Consider the following 21917-nt stretch of genomic DNA (forward strand, 5'->3'; position numbering starts at 1 on the left):
TTATTGGAGTGCAATTCTTACTCAGGCTTGTTAGCTTCTGTAAACACATAAGCAGTTTTAAAACCTCAAGTCTCAGAACAGATAAGGTGTAAGTTAGGACACAGTAGTTTTACATTGTTATTCACATCATTTGACTAAAACACAAGTTTGGCATCAGTAAATCCTCACACATTTGGTTAAGCCTAAATCTTGATCTGAAAAATTACTTAAAAATCCTTTGAAAATATTTTGGTTATATCAAACCATAAAAATGATTTTAGACTTACTTTCCCAAGCAGGCGACTTAACGTACTCTTGAACTAGGGTCTTCACATAAGCATTTAAAGATGGCTTGTGAAGTCCAACGGGGCTACAAGCTGGAGGTTGCTTAAAACAGCTTTCATTAGCACCCAACCAGTCACAGAGCTGGAAAAGAACACAGTCACTACTTCATTTTAAGATCCGAACTGAACAAAGGGTTTCTAATTTCCCTAAGCCAATTTTCTTTTTTCTGTAATGAAATGAATTTGAATCATTGAATACAACAAAGCAACAAACCATTTATTGTCGTGATTGGGTTCCACAGAGCCAAAAAAAAAAGTGTATATGTGTATATATGTATGTATATTTTTGTGTGAGATATATAGACATGCGTGTGTATGTATGTTTTCTATTCTCCCTCAAAGAATTTATAAACTTCATTAACAGGCAAGAATTTCTAAAGTACCTAATATAAAATGCACATTTTGATGAGGTGTTCCAAAGAACATCTCTATGAAAAATAACACATTACATAAAATTATAACCTTAAAACTCCTTCCAACTTCATATATTAAAACAAGAACTTTTATTTTTGAGAGGATGTAGAATTTGAAATAGAAGTTATAAAGTTCCTACCCTTCTCACAAGTGTATCTTCTACCATATGTGCATAAGAAAATACTGTACACTAATTCAAAACAGAAACTCTCCTAGTTTCTTCCATTACATCTCTTAGAAGATTTACAAAAATAAGTCACAGAATTTCACCCTTAATCTTTGACCACATGTAATTATGAATTTTGTTTTAAAAATCTAAATATGTTTCTCAGTTTCCTTTTTACAATAGCTATCTTAAATTCAATAAATGAGCTTAAATCTGAAGAAAATAATTATGAAATTAGTCTTTCTAAAAGGTAAGAATTTTTTTAAAACTATTTTTTCCATCTATTAAGGTCATCCAAAATTACCTCTAAGGAGGCAAAAGAATAAAACATCACTTGACCACAGACAAAACTGATGAATGACTGAATTAATGAATCGGTAATTACTAAAAGATACCTCAGACATACCATGAATGAGTAGTTCAGTAATGCTAAAAGAAGTTGTTCCGTGTAGGTCTTTATCAAGTTAGGTAATCTTAAAATATATTCTAACAGTAAGGTCAGCCAATACTTATATCTTTTAACAGTATATATTTTTCTTTACAGTCCTCTAAAACTGGCTGGACCTAAGTTTCCTAATTATTGCTATAAAATATGCGAGGCTTTCTAAACCTTGTATTTCCCTAGGCATGATTCTGTTACACAAAAATTATTTCTGACAAGTAAACTCAAAGGCATATTTGATTCTTTCTTTCCCTCTATCAAATCTGTCACAAAATTCAGAAAATCTTCCCTTCAAAGAGTTTTCACATCAGACTTATGGTATGGCATCCACATAGTCTCTGGTAGGCAAGATTGCTTGATTCTCCTAAAATGAAAATCTCAAAAAATCTATTTGGACATATCAAGAGAATGAGAAGACAAGCCACAGACTGGGAGAAATATTTGCAAACACACATATCTAATAAAGGACTGGTATCCAAAACATACAAAGAGCTTTTACAACTTCTGAGTAAGAAAATATACAACCTGATTTAAAAATGTGCAGACACCTCCTCAAAGACATACAGATGGTAAATAGCTTATAAAAAGATGCTCAATATCATATATCATCAGGGAATGGTAAATTAAAACATGAAGATACCACTACACACCTACTGGAATGGCTAAAATCCAGAATGCTGATGACACCGGAGGCTGACGAGACTGTGGAACACTTACTCATTAATGCAAAACAGTACAGCCACTTTGGAAGACAGCTCGGCAGTTTCTTAAAAAAATGAAACCTACCGTTATCATACAATCTGGCAATGCCACTCTTTGATATTTACCCAAATGGACTGAAAATTTATATCCACACAAAACCTGTACACAGATGTTTGCAGCAGCTTTGTTTCTAACTGCCAAAACTTGGAAGGAACCAAGATGTCCTTCAGTAAGTGAATGAGTTAAACACAGTGTGGTACATCCAAACAACGGGATATTATTCAATGCTAAAAAAAAAAAATAAGCTATCAAACCATAAAAAGACAGGGAGGAAACTTAAATGCATATTACCAAGTGAAAGAAGCCAATCTGAAAAGGCTACGTGCTGTATGATTCCAACTATATGACATTCTGGAAAAGGCAAAACTATGAGGACAGTAAAAGGAGGAGTGGTTTCCAGGATTTAGGGGGAAACGGTCAGAATAGACAGAGCACAGATTTCTGGGCAGTGAAACTATTCTGTACGATACTGTAATGCACTGTACGTTTGCCAAAGCCCATCGAATATACAGCACAAAGAGTGAACCCTAAAGTAAACTAAGAATATTAGTTAATAATAACGTATCAACATGGGGTCACAGTTGTAACACAGATACCACACTAACACAAATTAACAATAGGGGAAATTGTAGGAATGGAGGGAGTGGTAAGGGGGTATGTGGGAACTCTGTACTTTTTAATTTTTCTATAAGCCTAAAACTACTCCAAAAATAAAGTCTATTAATTAAAACATTATTTAGGCTGAGCTATATGAAAATGCCATTTCTATAGGCTAAAAATGACTGAACACCAATGACTTACGTGATTCAGCATAAGACATTTACATAACAATGTGAACAAAAGTTATAGGCTATAGCTAAATCTACACTAAGATTTTATATATTTTATATATATATATGCTTTCATTATTAAACAAACAAAAAGAATTGAAATTGGGGTTAAGGTATAAAGCACCAACTGTAAGTTTCCTGGGGACAGCTGGCATGTTTCCCTTGCTGACCACTGTATTCCCAACACTCGGCACGGTGCCTAAGTGCGGCAGGTATGCACTAAGTAGTTCTCAATAAAGGAAATCAAGACATCAGGAGATAAGCAAAGCAAACTAAAGGAAAGTAAAAGAAGGAAACGGGTGAAAGCAAACATAATTACAGAACTGAAAAATTTAGTGGGACAAATAAGGAAATCTAAGAGCTGGCTTCTTAACAACAGGCAAATACCTGGCTCCTCAGATGGGGACAGAGGGTAGGGGTGGGACAGTAGTCATAGGACGTGGGCTAAATATAATCGGAAGCATTTTTACATAAATTTTCTCTTTTAAACCTCACAGCTCACACCATAAAACAAAATAAATTCCACATGGATTAAAGTCCACAATTTAAAAACTATACCTATCAACTGCAATGACTAGGCCTTATTTGGATACTTGAATAAACAAGATTGACTATCTGAAAAAAAAATGCAGAAAACAAAATTTAAAAACACATGTATTAGCCATCTGAAGAAATTCAGGCTGGGCGCGGTGGCTCACGCCTGTAATCCTAACACTCTGGGAGGCTGAGGTGGGCCGATTGCTTGAGCTCAGGAGTTCGAGACCAGCCTGAGCAAGAGCAAGACCCCATCTCTACTAAAAAAAAATAGAAAGAAATTAGCTGGACAACTAAAAACAGAAAAAAAATTAGCCGGCCATGGTGGTGCATACCTGCAGCCCCAGCTACTTGGGAGGCTGAGGCAGGAGGATGGCTTGAGCACAGGAGTTGGAGGTTGCAGTGAGCTATGATGACGCCACTGCACTCTAGTCTGGGCAACGGGTCGAGATCCTGTCTCCAAAAAAAAGGTACAACCACCCAATGGAATACAGTGCAAGCAAACAAAAAAGAAATGAAGTCCCTACCTATAGATATAAAAAAAATCACTAGAATATATTTTTAATTAAAATTTGAAAGGTGGTAGCAGAGTCTACATTAAAAGCTACCCTTTGTTTAGGGACAGGGGTGGGATGGGATGAGAGGCAGGACAGAGTAGAAGAGCAAGATAGAAATGAGACACTTCTGATGACCAACAGTTTTAATCTTCAAATTGTGTAAATTAGTTACCTATTCAAGCAAGCAAAGCTAAATTTAAAAAAAATAAGAAAAATTATTTGCAACAAATATACCAAGTTGAAAATATCCTTTATATAAAAAGAGCACTTACAAATCAAGTAGGAAAAAAACTCAAAATACTGCAAAAGGAAATGGAGGAAAGGACAGAATTCACAGAAGAAATACTACAAAGAAACATGAAAAAATGTTCAAAAACACCAGTGATCAGAGAAATGCAAATAAAAAACACCAAATAACGTGTTTCACCTACCAAAGTGCCAAAGAATTTAGCATGTGGATACGCTCGGTACTGTATCAATCCAGGGATACATGGATATATACTTTCACACTTTGAAACCTCTCTCAATCTATAGGAAGAACCTTAAAAATATTGAAATCCAGCCATTTCAGTTCTATGAATTTATATTAAAATAAAGGGATAAATAAAAACATATATAGGACTACGTTCCCCCCATTGTTATTTATAAAAGCAAAAACTCTGAAACAAAGTCCAACAAAAGGAACTGATTAAATTCTAAAATATTTACTCAACTGAATTTTTACTATCACATCTTGATGAATAACTTAGCAACATGCTAAAATAACTGAGTATGTGTGAAAACAAAAAGTAAAATTCAAAAAGTATAATCTTTATTTTCTTTAGAAAGATCTTATGTATTACTATATCATTTTAAATACACATACACATACCTATAATGAGAAAGCAAGAGAATACATATACTCACAGGGAAAAAAATTAAGAACTAATGGTGGGCATTACAGGTGATTTTATTTATATAATTCTATTTTTCAAATCCCACATATTAGATGCATTATGATCATGAAAATAAAATGAAACTATTTTTTAAAGGCCCTAATAATTTGTCCCTCCTTCATTTACTCTGCCATTAACTTACTAAGCCCTCATTATTTTAACAATGGAATTATGACCCGCTCCAAGCTGATTTCTCTTGCTTCTACATATACATAGTCAGAACTGCCTTCTAAAAGAAAGAATCCCTAGTCTCACTGATCTCCTAGCACTAGAAAAATTAAAAATATATGTATACTATATGTAGTTCCTGTCCATATATAAACATGTACATACATATGCACACACATATATAAAAATAACCTAGACAGGACAGAGATCAGAACTCGACCCTCAGCCAAGTATGTCATGAATAAGGGCTAAAGTCAGTAGTAGGAATTAAGTCCCATGGTTTAATTCACGGGAAGAGTCCTGCTGAGAAGAGTGGCTTAATCAGAGGGCAGAGGCCTGGGGGCCAGGGACAGAGCAGCAACGAGATGTCATCACAACGGAAGAAGCTCCATGCGAGGAGGGTCTGAGCTACACCAAGGAGGGAATGGAGAAGAAGAAAGATGTTTAAGAGACATCAGGGTTTCATGATAAATTAGATGCATAAAGTCAAGAACTGAGAATTACTGAAATGTCAGGCTTGGGTGACTGAGAAGAGGAAAGGGCCATTAAGTGACAGAAGAAAGAGAAAGAGGAAGTTTGTGTTACTGTTTTTGAGTCTAATATCATCATTATTCCTAACACATCTCATCCAGAACTGAGATCTGCCCACTAGCGCTGTATTTCCTTCTAAACAGGTTTATCTCTACTGCAAACACTTCTCCCTCTCCCACCTCTCCATGAGAATCTCAGCAGCATTAGTTAAGTCCACTCAAAGCACATATACAGTATTTCAAAATCTCTACTGATAACAAAGCAATCATTATATCTTACATATATATAGTGTGTATCAAATTCAATTAGAAAATATATTTTTTATAGTTTTCAAAGACCTTATTAAAACTTCCAATCTCACCTCTGCCCACAGTGAAGTTCCTCGTCCTAAGGATTCCTCTTGTCTCAGAGACATGAGAAAAGCTGAGACATCAGAAAGTGACACCTTCTCCTAGGCACGATGGGAGAGTTTTAAAACATTATTCATTTTAACATTTTTAATTAAAACAAAATCACTGTGGAAGCAACTAAGTACACTATTTATACTATATATAAAGTAGGTCATTAGCTAAATCAAAACTGTATTTTAAGAAGAAAATATTCAGCTTTTAAAATGAAGATATCAGTTACAATCTTTCATTATATAAAGTGAAAGATTTTAAAAATCTATTTTCCTTAAAATTGAGGTTACTATCTTAGAGAAAAGATGGTCACAACACTAAAGAAAAAAATACCATTCTGTAAGAAGAAATTAGTTTCAATCAAAAAGTGATTTTTTTCAAAGCCACAAAAATGACCACTTGACTAAAGAAAACCACCAAGGTCGTTCATTTCCTTTAAATGAAGTATATCTTGAATTAAGATCCCTTGCTCTAGGCTAGGGCTCAGGAAAACTACTCACAGCCTAAATTTTTGTGAATACAGTTTTACTGGAACACAGCCATGTCCATTTATTTATAAAATCTCTATGGCTGCTTTCAGCTACAATGGAAGAGTTCAGAAGTTGGAACAGAGACCGTATAACCACCAGCAAAGCCTAAAAACTATTCACCATCTGGCACTTCACAGAAAAAGTTTGTTGACCCCTGCTCTAAGCAAAAGTAATTATTGGGGCTTTGTAAAAAGCACAGAATAAAGATGGCACATATTCCTTGGATGTCAATATGCTAGAAGATGAGGAGGAAAAGTATACAGAAAACTAGGCACACGCTCCCAGAGCCCTCCCCCAGAGGGTCACCCAGGGTGTGCTCAGTTCTCCCAGCAATGAGCTGAGCCATCAGTGAAATGTTGTCTACCAGGGAAGCTCACTAGCGACTCAGGCCCCAGCGTTTTTATGGGGACCCGGTCATGGGGATACCCTTTGCCTCTACACACACCGAAATTCCAGACTCCCAGAAGGAAAGCAAGTGTTCAGCACAAACACACCGTTTGTACACACTCTGGGCACAGTGTGCCACTCCTATCCATTAGGATAGTGTAAATCCTCCCCAAATCCAAGCTCCCAGATGCCAGCCAGGGGCAATCTTATAAGCAGGCCTTTCTAATGGGGGTGTCACAGGCCTGCTATGTTAACTCATTTCCGCACACCCACTCAGACAGACTTGTGAATGGAAGTATCAAACGATCAGCTTACCACATCCAGCAAATTCATAGCTGTTTGAAGAAGATAGCATTGAGCTGCCCCTCTCAGGAGAATCTGATGTGTGATCATTGTGCAATGAATAACGTCCCTGACGTCAAAACACAAAAAAATGCATTTCCACGTGCCCAGAGACAATTCTGATAATCTGTAATCACTGACAAGATGATTTACAACATCTACAATTTTCAATGCAGAAAGTCACTGGCAGGAGAATTTCAAAGCTACTATTTTCCATTATGGCCTCAAATAGAGCTCAATTTTAATACGACATAAATCTCTTTTTAAAATAAGCATATAAATGAAGATGCTTTTAAAGTAAAAATTTTATATTTTTTGAAATAATTTCTAATTAATATTACTGTTTGATGTTTTATCTTTAGTTCTCTACTTATCAAGGTAATAAAAAAGCCTACTGGCCTTATTTAGTGGTCAAATTCCAGTAGCATATATTTTGGTCCACATTTAAATCAGTAATTCGTAAGACAAAATTAGTTCAATAATATGAATAACAGATTTTTAAAATTTTTTCTTATACAAAATTAAAAGCTCAATTATTCCAATGCCAATATTAACTAAACCACTCACTGTAGATTAAACCACATATTGTAGAAAAACTATACTGATGTAAAGTCATGGAAAATAACCAGACATGAATATATGTACAGGGTAAATTACCTGAGAGCAAGAAGCCCTTCTATACCCAGGACCTTCGATCTTGGGACATTTGCCAAAGCCTTTGATAAAAACAAAATGGGAACAGCACACCAATGTCTACTGGTCATCTTCTGAATAAACTTTAATAGGAAACTACCTGAAAGAAAAAGTTTTAAAATATCATTGTTGCCAATAAGCACACGAAAAGATGCTCAACATCGTTAGTCATTAGGGAAACACAAATCAAAAACCATAATGAGACACCACCCCATGCCCACTAGCGTGGCTCTAAGCAAAGGACAATCAGCAATGTTGGGAAAGATGCAGAGAAACTGGAACCCTCACACACTGCCAGTGGGATTGTAAAATGGTGCAGCTACCATGGAAAACAACAAGGCAATTCCTCAAAAAATTAAACATATGCCCCAACAATTCCACTGCTAGGTATATACCCAGGAGAATCAAAAGCATGTGCTCAATAAAAACCTGTACATGAATATTCACAGCAACATTGTTCCTAATAGTCAAAAGTGAAAACAATCCAAATGCCTACCAACTGATGAATGGACAAAGTGTGGAATATCTATACCGTGGAATATTATTTAGCCACAAAAAAGGAATGAAATATTGATACATGCTACAACATGGATGAACCTTGAAAATACTATGCCAAGTGAAAGAAGCCAGACATTCAAGGCCACATACTGTGTGAGTCCACTTATGTGAAATGTTTAGAATATGCAAATCTAAAAAGACAGAAAGTGGATTAGCAGCTGCCAGGGGCTGGGGAGAGAGGACAATAAGAAGTGGCTACTAATGGGCATGGCGTTCCTTTTTGGGGGTGATGAAAACATTATGGAATTGGATAGCAGTGATGGTTGTGCAACTTTTTGAATATACTAAACACCACTGAATCGAACAGTTTAAAAGGGTGAATTTTACAGTATATGAATTATATCTCAATAAAGCTATTATAAAAAAAAACAATGTTATTTTAATTTCATTCCTGCTAAGTATTCTACTATATTGCAGATTCTGATAACCATGATGCTACCTTAAAAAAATGTTAAAGTAAAAGATAAATTTTTTTACAGTTAGAAGCCACTCTTCTGTTTGAGATGTTAAGGAAAAACAAGATAGGAAGTATTGATAGTAACTGGCCTTTAGTATCTGCAAATAATAATATTAGATCTTTCCCATAAGCTGTTTCTTGACTAGCCTAGATCTAATCACAATCATTTATACTTCCATTTTGACATACAAAGGGATGGTGCTTCATTCTGCCTTCTCTGCTAACGTGTGACGTGTCAAGAGCCTGCACTTTACAGTCAGTGGACACGTCTGTCTTCTCAGATCATCACTGTAGAATGACCTTTAAGAAATCCTCAGAAGCTCCTAAAAGGACATCGTATGTGTTTTACATCTTCCGAAGTTCCTGGCACAAAACTAGAGATACAAAAGATACTGACTGGAAATCGGTGACGGAAAAAAATTACTAAGAACTGTGAATAAACATCTGAACTGCTCTCTCTTCTGTTTGCACTAATTAAGTTCAATAAATCCCATCTTTTGCCGAACACCTCACTCGCGACACAAGGAAGATGGCAATGGCTAAGCTGCCATTTGCCATTCCGGCAACACGTTTACCAGCGTCTGTGGCAGGCCCGGCCCTGAGCCACAAACACCAGGCACTCAAATTTTCAGACGTGCTGACCACGTTATTTCACTCACATGTGCCACCAACACGGGAGGGCATCCATGTGGGCGACAAATTAATCCCCACAGGGCTGCAGCCCAGAAGCCTGAACTTCTGAACTCTAGCAAACTGAAGAATGGCTCTAACAGTTAAACTATCTTCTCTACAAACTAATTTTGTGTAAAAAAGTAATCAAAACAATCAATTTTCTATAAAGTCATGAAATACAAACCATCTTTTCCATATTTTCCCTGACTTTTGAACAGATATTACCATTGGTCATCTTGTCATCCTGTTTGCAGATTAAAATAAAAAAATACATATTTCATACCTACAGTCACTTTAAAAATCAAAGGTGGGAGTGAAAAAAGGACTTACAAAGCAGAGTAAGTCCTTCTGCCGCTCAGCAAACAAAATCACACTGCTTTTGTGCTCTGCTCACCAACTTACCTCATCAGAAAGAAAAATAAATCCCCACCCTCATGATGTGACATAGTTCTAGGATACAAGGTTTTACATAAAACGAATGTATTTTTCTTTCTTATCTTTCTAAGTCAGCATCTATAAAGGCATAACTTGCCATAACGGATGTTCTGTTTACAACTTTTTCCTAAGAGCAGGTTTGTTCTTTCTTCAGTATATTTTACTAATTCTTAAAACTGAATAGTAGACAACTAGAAAAAATAGCTAAACTGCAGCACACGTTCTAAAATTACTTACATGGTACTCATGCCAGTACTGGCAATGTTACATACAATGGCAAAAGTGTGTACTCACAATCTTCCAGGGTATGCATTCTGACAACATGTGCATATCCTGGAAAAAAACTATTTTGGAAATACTGATTGTAACAGTCATACAATGGTGCTTATAACCAATATGCTAACAATAAAAAAATTATAAGCTAATAAATTTTTTAAAAACTCTTTACTGACACATACTCTTTATTTCTTCTGGAAGAAGAGAAATATAAGTGACTAAAAACTTCTGTAATTTCAATCCCAATGGAGAACCACTTCCTATCAGCTGGCCTGGGGACCTATAGACAAAGAGGGGGGGAAAAACAAATATTTAAGATCCACTTACAAGTAAAGATACTGAAACTAGTCTAAATGGACCATGGCCCAAAGGTGTTTTTCAACAATAAATCAGACAATCTTTTTCTGAACCTGCGTTCCATTTTTCAGTAAAACTCTGAGAATCTTTCTGATTACAGAAACATCAGGAACTTCTAAGAAAATGGACCTGAGTTAATAACCTACTCTACGAAGTAGGCATGGATTTCCTTTATATGACACTTTCCCTTACATGTGTATGAATCTTGCTAAACAGGATCATAAAAAATAACAGCCTAAAACGATCATTTAAAATATTTTAATGTTTCCAACACGTATTCCAATGACTTTAAATCTTTAGGTCTAAAATAAAAGAAATAACATCCATAGTAAAGACACATATTAGCAATCAATTACTTTTGCAAGAGCATTTAATTGTTAATATCTACTAAAGTCATATTTTTTCTGCTAGATACTTCTGCCAGAAATATTATCTGTTAATTGAACACATTAGAGTGCTAGAAAACTGAAGGCATTTCACAACAAATGTGTTTGTCAACTCTCTTAGAAAGCACCAAGATTCTTCATTGGTTTTACTGCTCTCCAGCTGTCTAATTGTTTCAGAAAACTATTCGAGAGTAATGAGTTATTTGAAAACTAAAAATAATTGGCAAATCAAGCATTGTGAGGCTCTTTCGATATTTATTAAATAGTACTAAATATTAACATAACTTGGCCCAGACTAATTAAAAATTTTTAAAGAAACTGGTGGGGAGGGATTTTTCTTGCTCAGAGGAATACCAAACAGAAGACTTACAACCATAAATTGACTTAATATTGCTATAGAAAGACGACAAACATAATTGCAAAAGGGAAATTTTTGAAGATGTAATTCAAGAGTACAGGTAATGTTCAAAAAAAATGAGGCTAAGGCACAATCCTGACAAACTCTTCTGTTAACCTTTTGAAGAAGTAAATGCGACATTTAAAATAAGTAAAATGACAGCCACTGTCAGATACTGAAAGGAAAAAGGTTGTAAGGAACCTTGCAGTATTGAAATGAAATGGGATGTATCGATGTGAATTCATGGTTCTTAATATGATAGGTGGATAGATGGACAGAAGGACAGAGAGACACTGAAACAAACAGGTAAGTGTGGTCAGCTGACAGAGCTAAGAAAGCGAAGACACACACACACACACACACACACACACACACACACACAGCAGAAGAGAGCACAATTAAGCCAATAAGGTAAAACATTAACATTTGGAGAATACGGATGAAAAGTAAATGGGAAATCTTTCTATTATTCTCATACCTTTTCTGTAAGTCTAAAACTAAGTCAAAAGAAAAAGGAAAAAAGTTTACAGTGTTCACATTAGCCAAAGTCATTCCAATTTCCAAGAAGGCAGAAAGCAGTAGGGGTGAGAAAGTGAGCTATAAAAGACACAGAGCCCAAGAATGGAGGAGCTCACGGCAGGAGAAGAATGCCTGATACAAATAACAGAAGGCAAGAAGAATTGTAAGTATAGAAAGGACCAAATGACAAGAAAAAGCTGACTGTTAGGCAACATATATTATGTACCAAATACATTAAACAATCTGGTCATGTCTCATAATGTCAAACTTATGTATCAAATACCCAGTACTGTATTACTGCTAAATAACATAGTGTTTGTTTACCTGCTATACAGAGAGCATTCTGAAAGTGCATCCATTAATGGTCCAGTAATAAACTAAAAAAAAAAAAAAAAGACACATAATTGATATTAAGTTGTAACTGCAATTTTTAAAAGTCCACTTGCCCTGACTGTACATCCTACACAAGCTGGCAGAAGAGCTGCTAGAAGCAAAGCTCATCTCTTACACTGGAGGTTAATTCAGTGATGGTCTTATAGGGTAACCTTAATTCCACCAGAACAAAATAAGTACAGAATTCTCCCGCCTGATAAAAACTTATGACATATTAAGAAAGTTCTTATGTTGGATCAAGACAGAAAAGAGGAACCAAAGAAAAAACCACATACTGGAACATAAAGGTAGAAACAGAAAAAAAAAAAACAAAAAGAAACAAGAGAATTTAATCCCCTCTACCTAGAAGATAAAAGGGGAAAATTATACTCAAAAAACATTACTAGACACTGGTCAAAAAAGTTTACATGAAGTGCAGGAAGGATAGGAGAATGTAGAAAAATGATCCATATCAAAATACTATAGTATGTATTGAGACGACTAGAAAAATTGACTTAGGTTACCTCTAAATGACAGGTATTACTCTACCTAAGGAAGTGACCATGTGACTAACTCACATGGCACTGTAACATAAAACTTAAAATCACAGCTATAATATAATTCTCACTGTCTCTTCGCTTTGTGTGGTTCCTGAAAAATGGAAGTATAGACTCCAATGAACATAGCTCAGAAGACAATTTCTGCTTAACACAGGAGACAGCAGTATTTCAATGAGTCAGAACCGGGGGAGCAGCAACACTAAATAACAGCCACTCAGAGTTTCTGAACTACAAGAGCAGTGTCACCTAAAACCTCCTACACCCCGGTTTTCACACTCTTGCCTTATGCTGCTTAGAATACTGATACCACAGAACTACTTTTCACAATGGTCCTGCTACAGGCAGCTCTACCATTCAGCTCCCTGAGAAATGACATGAGCTTTTTCCAAACAGGATAGATAGGTCCGGAGAAATAGAAATTTGCTGTATGCAAATCTATAAAATAATACTTGCTAATATAAAGTCCTAGTATATTTTTACCTCTCATCTTTTGACAGAGAGAGCGAGGCAGGGGATAGGCTGTCATTACCTCAGAAAATTCTAGTGAAAATGGAAGGAACTTCGTTTCATACAGCTCCAAAAAATGGATAACACCTTCTTTGGTCAGGATTTTATTTTCACTTTCAAACATTCTTTTATAAATACACATATGCCAGGATGGATGGAAGAGCCAACATCCTGCGGAAAAAAACATCTAATGTTGACATTTGATTCTAACTGTAAGTCTCTCCATGTAGACTATATACTTATGAATAAAGACACTTACAGACAAACACATTAACTTCCTTTTAACACTACAAAAGTGAGTCTGTTTTTAATCACATCCAACGGTGTTTACTGAATAACAAAAATAATGTCGGTATTCAGTATTTCATATTCAGGCAGTTTCATCTAGAATGACTGCAAGTGAGTGTTATAGCTGCTGCAGTGTACAAAAGCTAATTATTACCCCATGCATGCAGGTTGGGAACTTTAGATTTGGGGGTAGTTTCAACCAATTCTTCTCTTATGCCACTGCAATCCTCTTTTTTATACAGGAATCTGAAACTGTCAGTCCTCTGCTTAAAAACCTTGAATAGCTTCCCATCACTCCTAGAATAGAATCCGAATGAAGCAAAAACTGACCCGTCCCCCAGGCCAACCTCAAGCCCTCCTCACGCCCTCTGCACCACAGCCATTGGTCCTCCTGTTCCTCGCTGAGCCGCTCCCACCTCGGGGCTTGTGTACCAGGTGCTGCCACCTCAGCGGGGGCACTGAGATCGGATGTCACCCCTAAGACAGGCCTTCCCTGACTACTCCACTCATCCTTTACTCCATTTCAGCCTCTTGTCTGTTCCCTGCCTAAAACTCATAATCAAAACAATTTTTCAAGTGAAAAATACTGCATGTCTCTCAGCACTTTATCTCCAGGGCTCAGCATATCTTGGACACTATGTAAGTACCTATGAAGTGAATACACAAATGAGTGAGCAAATAAAAAATGGAATAAATGTGTACCTTAATGGATTTTCTCTTTCAAAATATCCTTTAAGTTCTATTAGAAAAGAAATATTCAGCGTTTTAAACTCATGACATTCTATAAATAAATTGGCCCATTATTTGTAATTTACAACCAAGATGCTCATTCAACTCTTTGGCAATGATAATTTTTCAAAATCAGTCACTGCTATTTGATTTGGTTTGCCAAGAGCTGTGGGCAAAATGTGGTCATAAGAACCTCATTTTAACAGTAAATGCATAAGTGACATCACAACAGGATTCAATTAAATTCTAGCCCCAGGTGGAACCATAGATGCATATAGTTTGTGAAAAATCCCAATGTATCAGAAAACAACTAGAGCAATCAGCTGAATAAAGCTCAATTCCTAAGGGGTCAAACTATTAAAGTTGTAATTATCTAGAGTAGACACTAAAACCCATTTACCTAGGTTAATTCTCATGTGTAAACACAATAATGTAGTATTTTATCAATCATAAGAATAAAAAACACTACTGGCCTCCATTTCGCTATTTCATTGATTGAAACTTAATGTCATAAAATAATTTTAGGAAGCTCTAGCTTCATTTTATTTCTCCTAAAAAGCTCCCACACTACAGCAGTGATTAACAGCTTATAAACTATATTTAAAATTATATCTTGAAATTTTCAATTCCTAAGAAGTCCAAGACACAAGAAAACCGAAATCCCAAGAAAAGTAACTCTAACAAACATTGGAAAAGACTTATTAAGAGAATAAGAATGAAAAGGAGTTAAAATGTATATTGATAGCAAAGAGCTACTATTAAAAAAAGAATACATCATTACAATATTACCAAAGAGTCTTTATCTTTTAAGGATATATACTGTAGTATGTACAGATAAAATGATACGATATCTAGGGTTGGCTTCAAAATCATTTGGCGTGGAGTAGGAAAGGCTACATCTGATACAATAAACAGGGCTGGCCATGACTGGATTGTTGCTGAAGTGGGTGAATAGGTTCCTCATACTTCCCTACCTTGTGTTGAAGGGAAATAAAGAAAAGAAAAAAAAAAAAAGAAAAAAAACCAAAAGGTTCATCATATACACCCTTCTGTAAATGTTTGAAATTTTCCATAATCAAAAGCCTAAAAATTAACCATATGTCTACATTATGGAAAATTCAGCAGCCATTTAAAATTACGCTCTTAAAGATTATTTAAGAATATGGGTAAGTAGGAACAGGTATTATGCTAAGTGAAATAAACATTCTGAACAACACGATCCAGAAGGTGTATATCTGGAATGTTAACAGCTGTTATCTCCTGGTGGCAACATTACAAGATGATTCATTAGCTTCTGTATACTTTTACAGTTTTTCCACATTCTCTACAACGAACAAGTATTAGTCATAAAAATCAGGAAAAACTGTAAGTGTTATAAAAATCAAAATAATAGTAATCATTACCATTTTCCTCTGACACTGCATATTCAAACAGATTGTTCAGCTTTGGTAAGACTGGCTTTATGACATGTATCTAAAAATAAGAGCAAAAAATCATATGAAATGAAAATGTACCTTTAAGAACTTAAGGGAATTGTCATCCATTTATGTAACAGTAGCCGTTCTGCTTCTGTTTTTACTTCCATTTAAAAAATACGCAGAAGTCTGAATTTTCCAGTTTTTAAAACATACTGTGATTCAATTATGTAAGACTGAGTACGGTAAAGCTAATGAATATAACCTAGAATATAGATACAGTAATGTTTACATTTACATATACTGATTATCATAAATTTTATCATGCAGTTCTCAACTGTCCTGGGAAATAGGGCAGGACTGATAATACCAACATATTACAAAAAGGAAAAAAATACTGAAATAGTTTCTCTAGTCACTCACGTGGCTCAAGCTCACACATTTAGAAGTAGAGTCAGCTCAGCATGCAATGTTTATCATACCACTTAGACTATGTTGCTAACACCTTTCCTAGAGTTTAATTTATATAGCCTTCAAAACATATGTAAGTCTAAGTTTCTAAATAAATAATGGGGGTCTTACGGATCTATTGATTAAAGAAAACCATAAAAGTTTACTTGAATTTAGAAATGCTTTTCCTTTATTCCTCATACATCTATATATATTTAGCATGTATGAGTAATTCTTTATTTCAGTCCACAGACAATGTGTGGTGCACATTTGGACTGACACCTTACTATGACTCCAGGTGGCTGGGCCCTTAGTGGTCCCCAGAACAGCAGCAGAAGCATCACCTGGAAACTTGTACAAAGTTCAAATTCTCAGGCCCCAGCCCAGACCTACTCAATCAGAAAGCCTGAGGACAGGGCCCAGCAATTTATAACTTACAATAAGCCATCCTGGTGATTCTGATAGACATTAAAGTCTCAGAATGTCAAGGGAAGATCAGATATAACTAAATTTTTTGAATGATAATTTAAGTCCCTTGAAAGTATTAATTTCCTGAAATAATTTACATTCTATTTTAAATTGCATTTACATCAGAAAACAAAGTACATGTGGATTCTATCATCACCTGCTAGATCCAAGTTGGTCTTTTTGCATTGTTTTTAATGAATGTTTGAAAATAAGAAAAAATTATGATCTCTTGTAGGATTTGCTAAAGTAGAAAAACACTTACCTGATTTCCTTCTAGAGTTTCCATAATTAAAATATAATTTTCCCAAAATTTTAGAAGCTCATCTTTTTTCTTCTCAGACCACCAAAACAGACTTGGGCCTAGTAAGGTTGAAAAAAGAAAATTAGTTCTTCCTTTTGCAAATTTTGTAAGTTTCTTAATGATAACACTTGTTAAAATAATGCCACTATTACCAGATGTTGTATCCTCTAATAATGGAGGATCAAAGCCTAGTTCGGAGGTGCGGGAATCTCCAAAGGAGCTTTGTTTTTTAATTAAGATTACTGTTTCAGAGTTCTGGGTAAAAATGACAGATTTGCACATATAAACCCTACTTTCTCTCCCTAAGCATCTCACTATAGCAGTCAAGGATTTTTCAAAGATGAAAACCCAGAAGAATGGAGCAAACAGGAGAGCAGACAACAGCAATAAAATCTAGAATTTGGAAATCAGATGAAAACCAAGCTGACTCAAGATAAGGGAATTTTAAATTAACATAGGGAAAAACCAAAAAACAACTTGATTTACACTGCAAAATTGCCCCAAACCAAAGGAAGTGGCAGCAAAAGTTACTTCTGTACGTGGAGGTGAAAAGTGAGGCTAAACTAAAGAGGATTTGTGCACAGTGTGTTTAAGAAAGTCACATCCCCAGGTCCCCTTTCCTCTGTCCTGAACAGAAAAAAAGACTGTAGCTGATTCTCTGGAGAAGGTAAACAGTGGGTCTCTGAACTGGGAGGCATAAGACCTAGCTGAGATCAACCCTACTGAAAACGGGGATTCAGTGAACATGTGTGCATGGTGGGTGCTGAGACCCCCCTCTGCCTGCCCCCTTAGGTCTCAGAACGCTGGCCAGGCCTTCCCTAGGCAGCAGAAAGCCGGACGGCGTCCTCTGCAGAATACGGCCAACTCAAGGAGACACCTGAAAATACTTACATCAGAGAGTTCCCAAAGAAATGACCTGGCCAGATCACCTTCCAGTGAAGGTCACAGTCGACAAGCTCCACTCACATGGTAGGTGCTTTCAGCCCAATTTTGATAACTTATTCTTAAAAATAAACGGGTATTCAAGGATCATTTGACATCTAGGGAAACCTCTACTAAAGATCAAGACAAAACAAATACATGGGGAAAAAAAAGGAAACCGATGAAAACAAAATTATGCAAGGGGAAGAAAACTTAAAAAAAACCAAAACAAACTTTCACTAATATCTTAAGGGAGATAGGATAGTGCTGTTGTAAGGACAAGATAAAGAAGGGGACATTTCAAGAACAAAAAATATCTCATGAGGATTAAGAATTTGAGAGCAAAAACAAGAAACCCCAAGAAAGCACCAGAAATCAAATGGAAAACAAAAGAAATAAAAACATGTCAGACATAAGGGATCCTTTGATGGAATTATTAGACATGCAAGATCTTAAAAAATTCTATCTCAGGAAACTACTGGAGAATGCACTACACTGATACGAGTAAAGCCAAAAAGACATGAACTACAGAAAAACAAGAGATCCGTAACAGAACTTAAGTGAAGGGAATCCCCAGGATGATGGGTAAGGAGAGATCTAAAAATCAGCTGTGCACCAGGCATTGGGTGACATGAGCCACATGTGAACATGTAAAGAGATTCTAGGAGAAATTTCTTCAGGAAAACTTGTAAAACACCTGGTGATCTGATTCTGACTAAGAATTTAGGGCTGAATTAGTGATTAGTACAAGCAGAACCAAATAATAATCATAAGCAAAAACTTCAGGTAAAGGAAAAATAATCATAGTTTACTACACAGATCATCTGTGAACATTTACAGTGGCATAATTTTATAAATGTTAAACATGCCCATTTAACCCAACTTTTAACTGTGACAAGGAATTTTATAATATAACTAAGATACATTAAGACATACTGTTAAATACCAAAATAGTCAGTTAAAAGAGGTTAACAGTGCTTGCTTTCTGAAATGGAGAAAATGAGGGCAAGTATGTGAAGACTAATGCTTAACCCTAAAACTGAAGAATGACTGACTCATTAAAATAAATGAGTATTTAACTCCGGTGATTTAATGTTTTCCAGTGAAAACTCTCATGGAAGGATCACCCATTTGAGGACTATTCAAATATGTACTATCTAATGTTAAAATTATGTGAAAATCTAATCTCACAACTTCAGCCAAACAAAAACCTTTTACCTATAATAAATGCATAACCAGTTACAGTTGAAAAAACAGAAATATTCTATCTATTGAGACAATATTCGAGTTAATCTATTTTGGACTTCTGGAGTTCAAGAGTGAATTTAAGATGACAAGTCAAAATAATCAACAGTAACATACCAAATTGAAAGGAAGCTCTATTTCATCTACGCTTGTTCCGCAACAAAGTAGTAGAAAGCACAGCTCAAAATGTTTAAAAAAAAAAAAAAAAAAAACTGACTCATTAGTAAATCTTGCTCCTAAGAGAATTACCAAAGGAAATTTCAAAAGAATGCGAAGGCTTTTATGATGGATGCCTAATCCTAATACTCAAGACTCAATTCATTGATCAGTGCAGATAATTTTTCTTTCAATTTGGTGGCCATCAACCCTTCCCATTAGAAGGGATCTACCACCACGATACAGTGCAAATTTGGGTCTGTACCATCCTGCACGGGCTCAATCACTTTCCTAAATTGTTTCACGGGGGCTGTATTCTACCCTGCTAGGGTCAGACTGTTCCCAAAAGCAGTGATTTGTGTCACTTGGGAAAATACCCTCGAGAGGAGATTCCCAAGGTTTTCAGGATGGGGGGGGCGGGTTGTCACCTGGGACCAACCAAATTCTGTGCGGATCGCAGAGACGACCCGGTTTTCGGGGAGCAGGAGGGCTCCCCTCCCAGGGAGCCACGCAGGTCTGGGCCGGGGAGCAAAGAGGCAAGTACCGTTTCCTTCCGGGGGGCCGCAGGTGCAGTCGGCCCCCAGCTCCGCCGACACCTCCACCGCCCTCTGCAGCAGGTAGCGGGCTCGCTTGCGCGTCAGGGCGTCCTCGGCCCGGCCCAGGCCCGCCTGCACCGTCCTCCAGAAGCGCCGGCAGCGCCGGGCGTCGGGGCCCGCCTCGTGCGCGCGGGGGCCGCGGTGCGCGCCGGGCTCGGGCAGCAGCTTCTCCGCCAGGGCGCTCACAACCAGCAGCTCCAGCCCGACGCGGCCCGGCGCCGAGGGGGCCGCCGGCGCGGCCAGTCCCCTCCACACGGCCCGCAGCGCCGCCCCGCCGCACCGGCCCAGCGCGGGCAGCAGCCGCCCGGCCACCAGCGCCACCGCGTCCTCGGCGGGCCCCGCCTCCTCCCCATCCCCGCCCAGCACCAGGGCGACGGCGGCCCGCGCCAGCCGCTCGAGCAGGGCCGCGTCCTCGCGGGGCCGCAGGCAGGGCCCGACGGCCGCCAGCACCTCCACGGCCGCCTCGGCGCCCGGCGCGCGGCCCGCGGCCAGCAGGTCGCGCAGCGCCTCCTCGGCCAGCGCGGCCGCCAGCTGCGGGCCCCCGGCCAGGCGGGCGCACGAGCGCAGGGCCGCGCCCGCCGCCCGCAGCACGCGCCGGCGGAGGCGCGGCGGCAGCGCGGGGTCCGGCCCGCGCAGGCCCCGCAGCAGCGGCACCAGGAACCCCGCGGCGACCTCGCGCGCCGCCTCCGGGAGCGCGCCCGCGTCCCCGCCGCCGCCGCGCGCCGCCTCGTCCTCCAGCCGCTGCAGGAGGAAGCGCAGCGTCTCCACGCGCTCCGCGGACGCCGCCCCGCAGCACAGGGCGCCCAGCAGGAGCCGGGGGTCGCGGCTCTGCGAGAGCAGCGCTTCCGCCAGCACCCACTCCATCTGCCGCGCGCGCCCCGCCGCCTCCCGGCTCCCACGTGCAGGCGCCGGCGTGCGCTAGCGCGTGCGCACAGGCCGGGCCAGGCGTGCGCGTGCACCTGCTGAGCGGACGCACGGGCCGGGCGTGCGTGCGTGCGCGTGCACCTGCTGAGCGGACGCACGGGTCGGGCGGGCGTGCGTGCGCGTGCACCTGCTGAGCGGGCGCGCTCCCGCAGGAAGGAGGCCTGCAAGCCTGCTGGGTCCCCTCAGCCGGCCGTGGGCTCCTCCCACCAGCTGTGCCTGGAACCTACCTGGTCTGCCCCGCCCCTGCCCCTGCCCCTGCCCCTTACTATTTGTAGGAAGACAGGATGCTCTTGCTAAACGTTAATGCAGTGTCTACACCAGCTCCATGGATTCCCGGTTGGAGATTGGCCTGTCTGTGAGCATAGACGAGAAGTGCACAAAGAAGGTGCACATCGGTCACCTGGGAGCTTATTTTCAAAAAGGTTTATGCTGGGCACCACTCGCAAAGAGACGGACACAGTAGGTCGAAAATGGATTGTGGGCAACTGCATTAAAAATTCGTAATGAAAACTCAAGCATGTTTAGAGGCAAGGCCGGAGGTGAGAAGCAGACTACCACAGCAGTGTGATAGGATACAGCTGAGAACACGCCACCAGCCCTCACAGCTGAATGCCCAGGCTGACTGTAGGATCAAAACCTAACACAATGCGTGTGTTCCCACGTGCAAACTCAAAAATAGCCCGTGTGTCTCTATTTTCTGTATTTCTGACAGCACCTACTGCTAAATATGGAAACAGAAAACCACGGTGCTGGTTTGGTTTCTGGCTCAATCCCAGACAAACTGAATCAGTGACGTTGGTTTCCTTTGCCTTCTAAGCACCAAGATCTGTCCCTTAGTGGAGAAGACACAATCCTACCTTCAAAGAGCTTGAAATGTAATAAACACAATGGGTAGGATAAAAATTGAAGTCAT

The 21917-nt window shown here is 38.7% G+C and overlaps 1 protein-coding gene across 3 annotated transcripts in view; it reads right to left on the reverse strand.

Annotated features, from left to right (window-relative positions):
- The window catches only part of TARBP1 (TAR (HIV-1) RNA binding protein 1), a 59115-nt gene extending 38128 nt beyond the window's left edge, over nt 1–20987 (reverse strand). Inside the window, exons 1-10 of one of the 3 annotated variants that reach the window (XM_045536984.1) lie at nt 20029–20966; nt 17124–17221; nt 15932–16001; nt 13534–13682; nt 12397–12449; nt 10596–10693; nt 7980–8115; nt 7296–7392; nt 6024–6113; nt 267–405 (exon numbers count right to left, since the gene is read on the reverse strand). In XM_045536984.1, coding sequence (XP_045392940.1) covers nt 267–405; nt 6024–6113; nt 7296–7392; nt 7980–8115; nt 10596–10693; nt 12397–12449; nt 13534–13682; nt 15932–16001; nt 17124–17221; nt 20029–20944 — 1846 coding nt within the window. In that variant the 5' untranslated portion in view covers nt 20945–20966. Of the gene's footprint in view, nt 1–266; nt 406–6023; nt 6114–7295; nt 7393–7979; nt 8116–10595; nt 10694–12396; nt 12450–13533; nt 13683–15931; nt 16002–17123; nt 17222–20028 lie in introns of all 3 variants that reach the window. The other 2 variants (XM_045536985.1, XM_045536986.1) reach the window with 2 other exon arrangements.
- Between the last annotated feature and the right edge of the window lie 930 nt (nt 20988–21917).

The sequence above is a fragment of the Lemur catta genome, chromosome 25 (genome assembly GCF_020740605.2).
Source record: "Lemur catta isolate mLemCat1 chromosome 25, mLemCat1.pri, whole genome shotgun sequence".
In the NCBI taxonomy this organism is placed as follows: Eukaryota; Metazoa; Chordata; class Mammalia; order Primates; family Lemuridae; genus Lemur; species Lemur catta.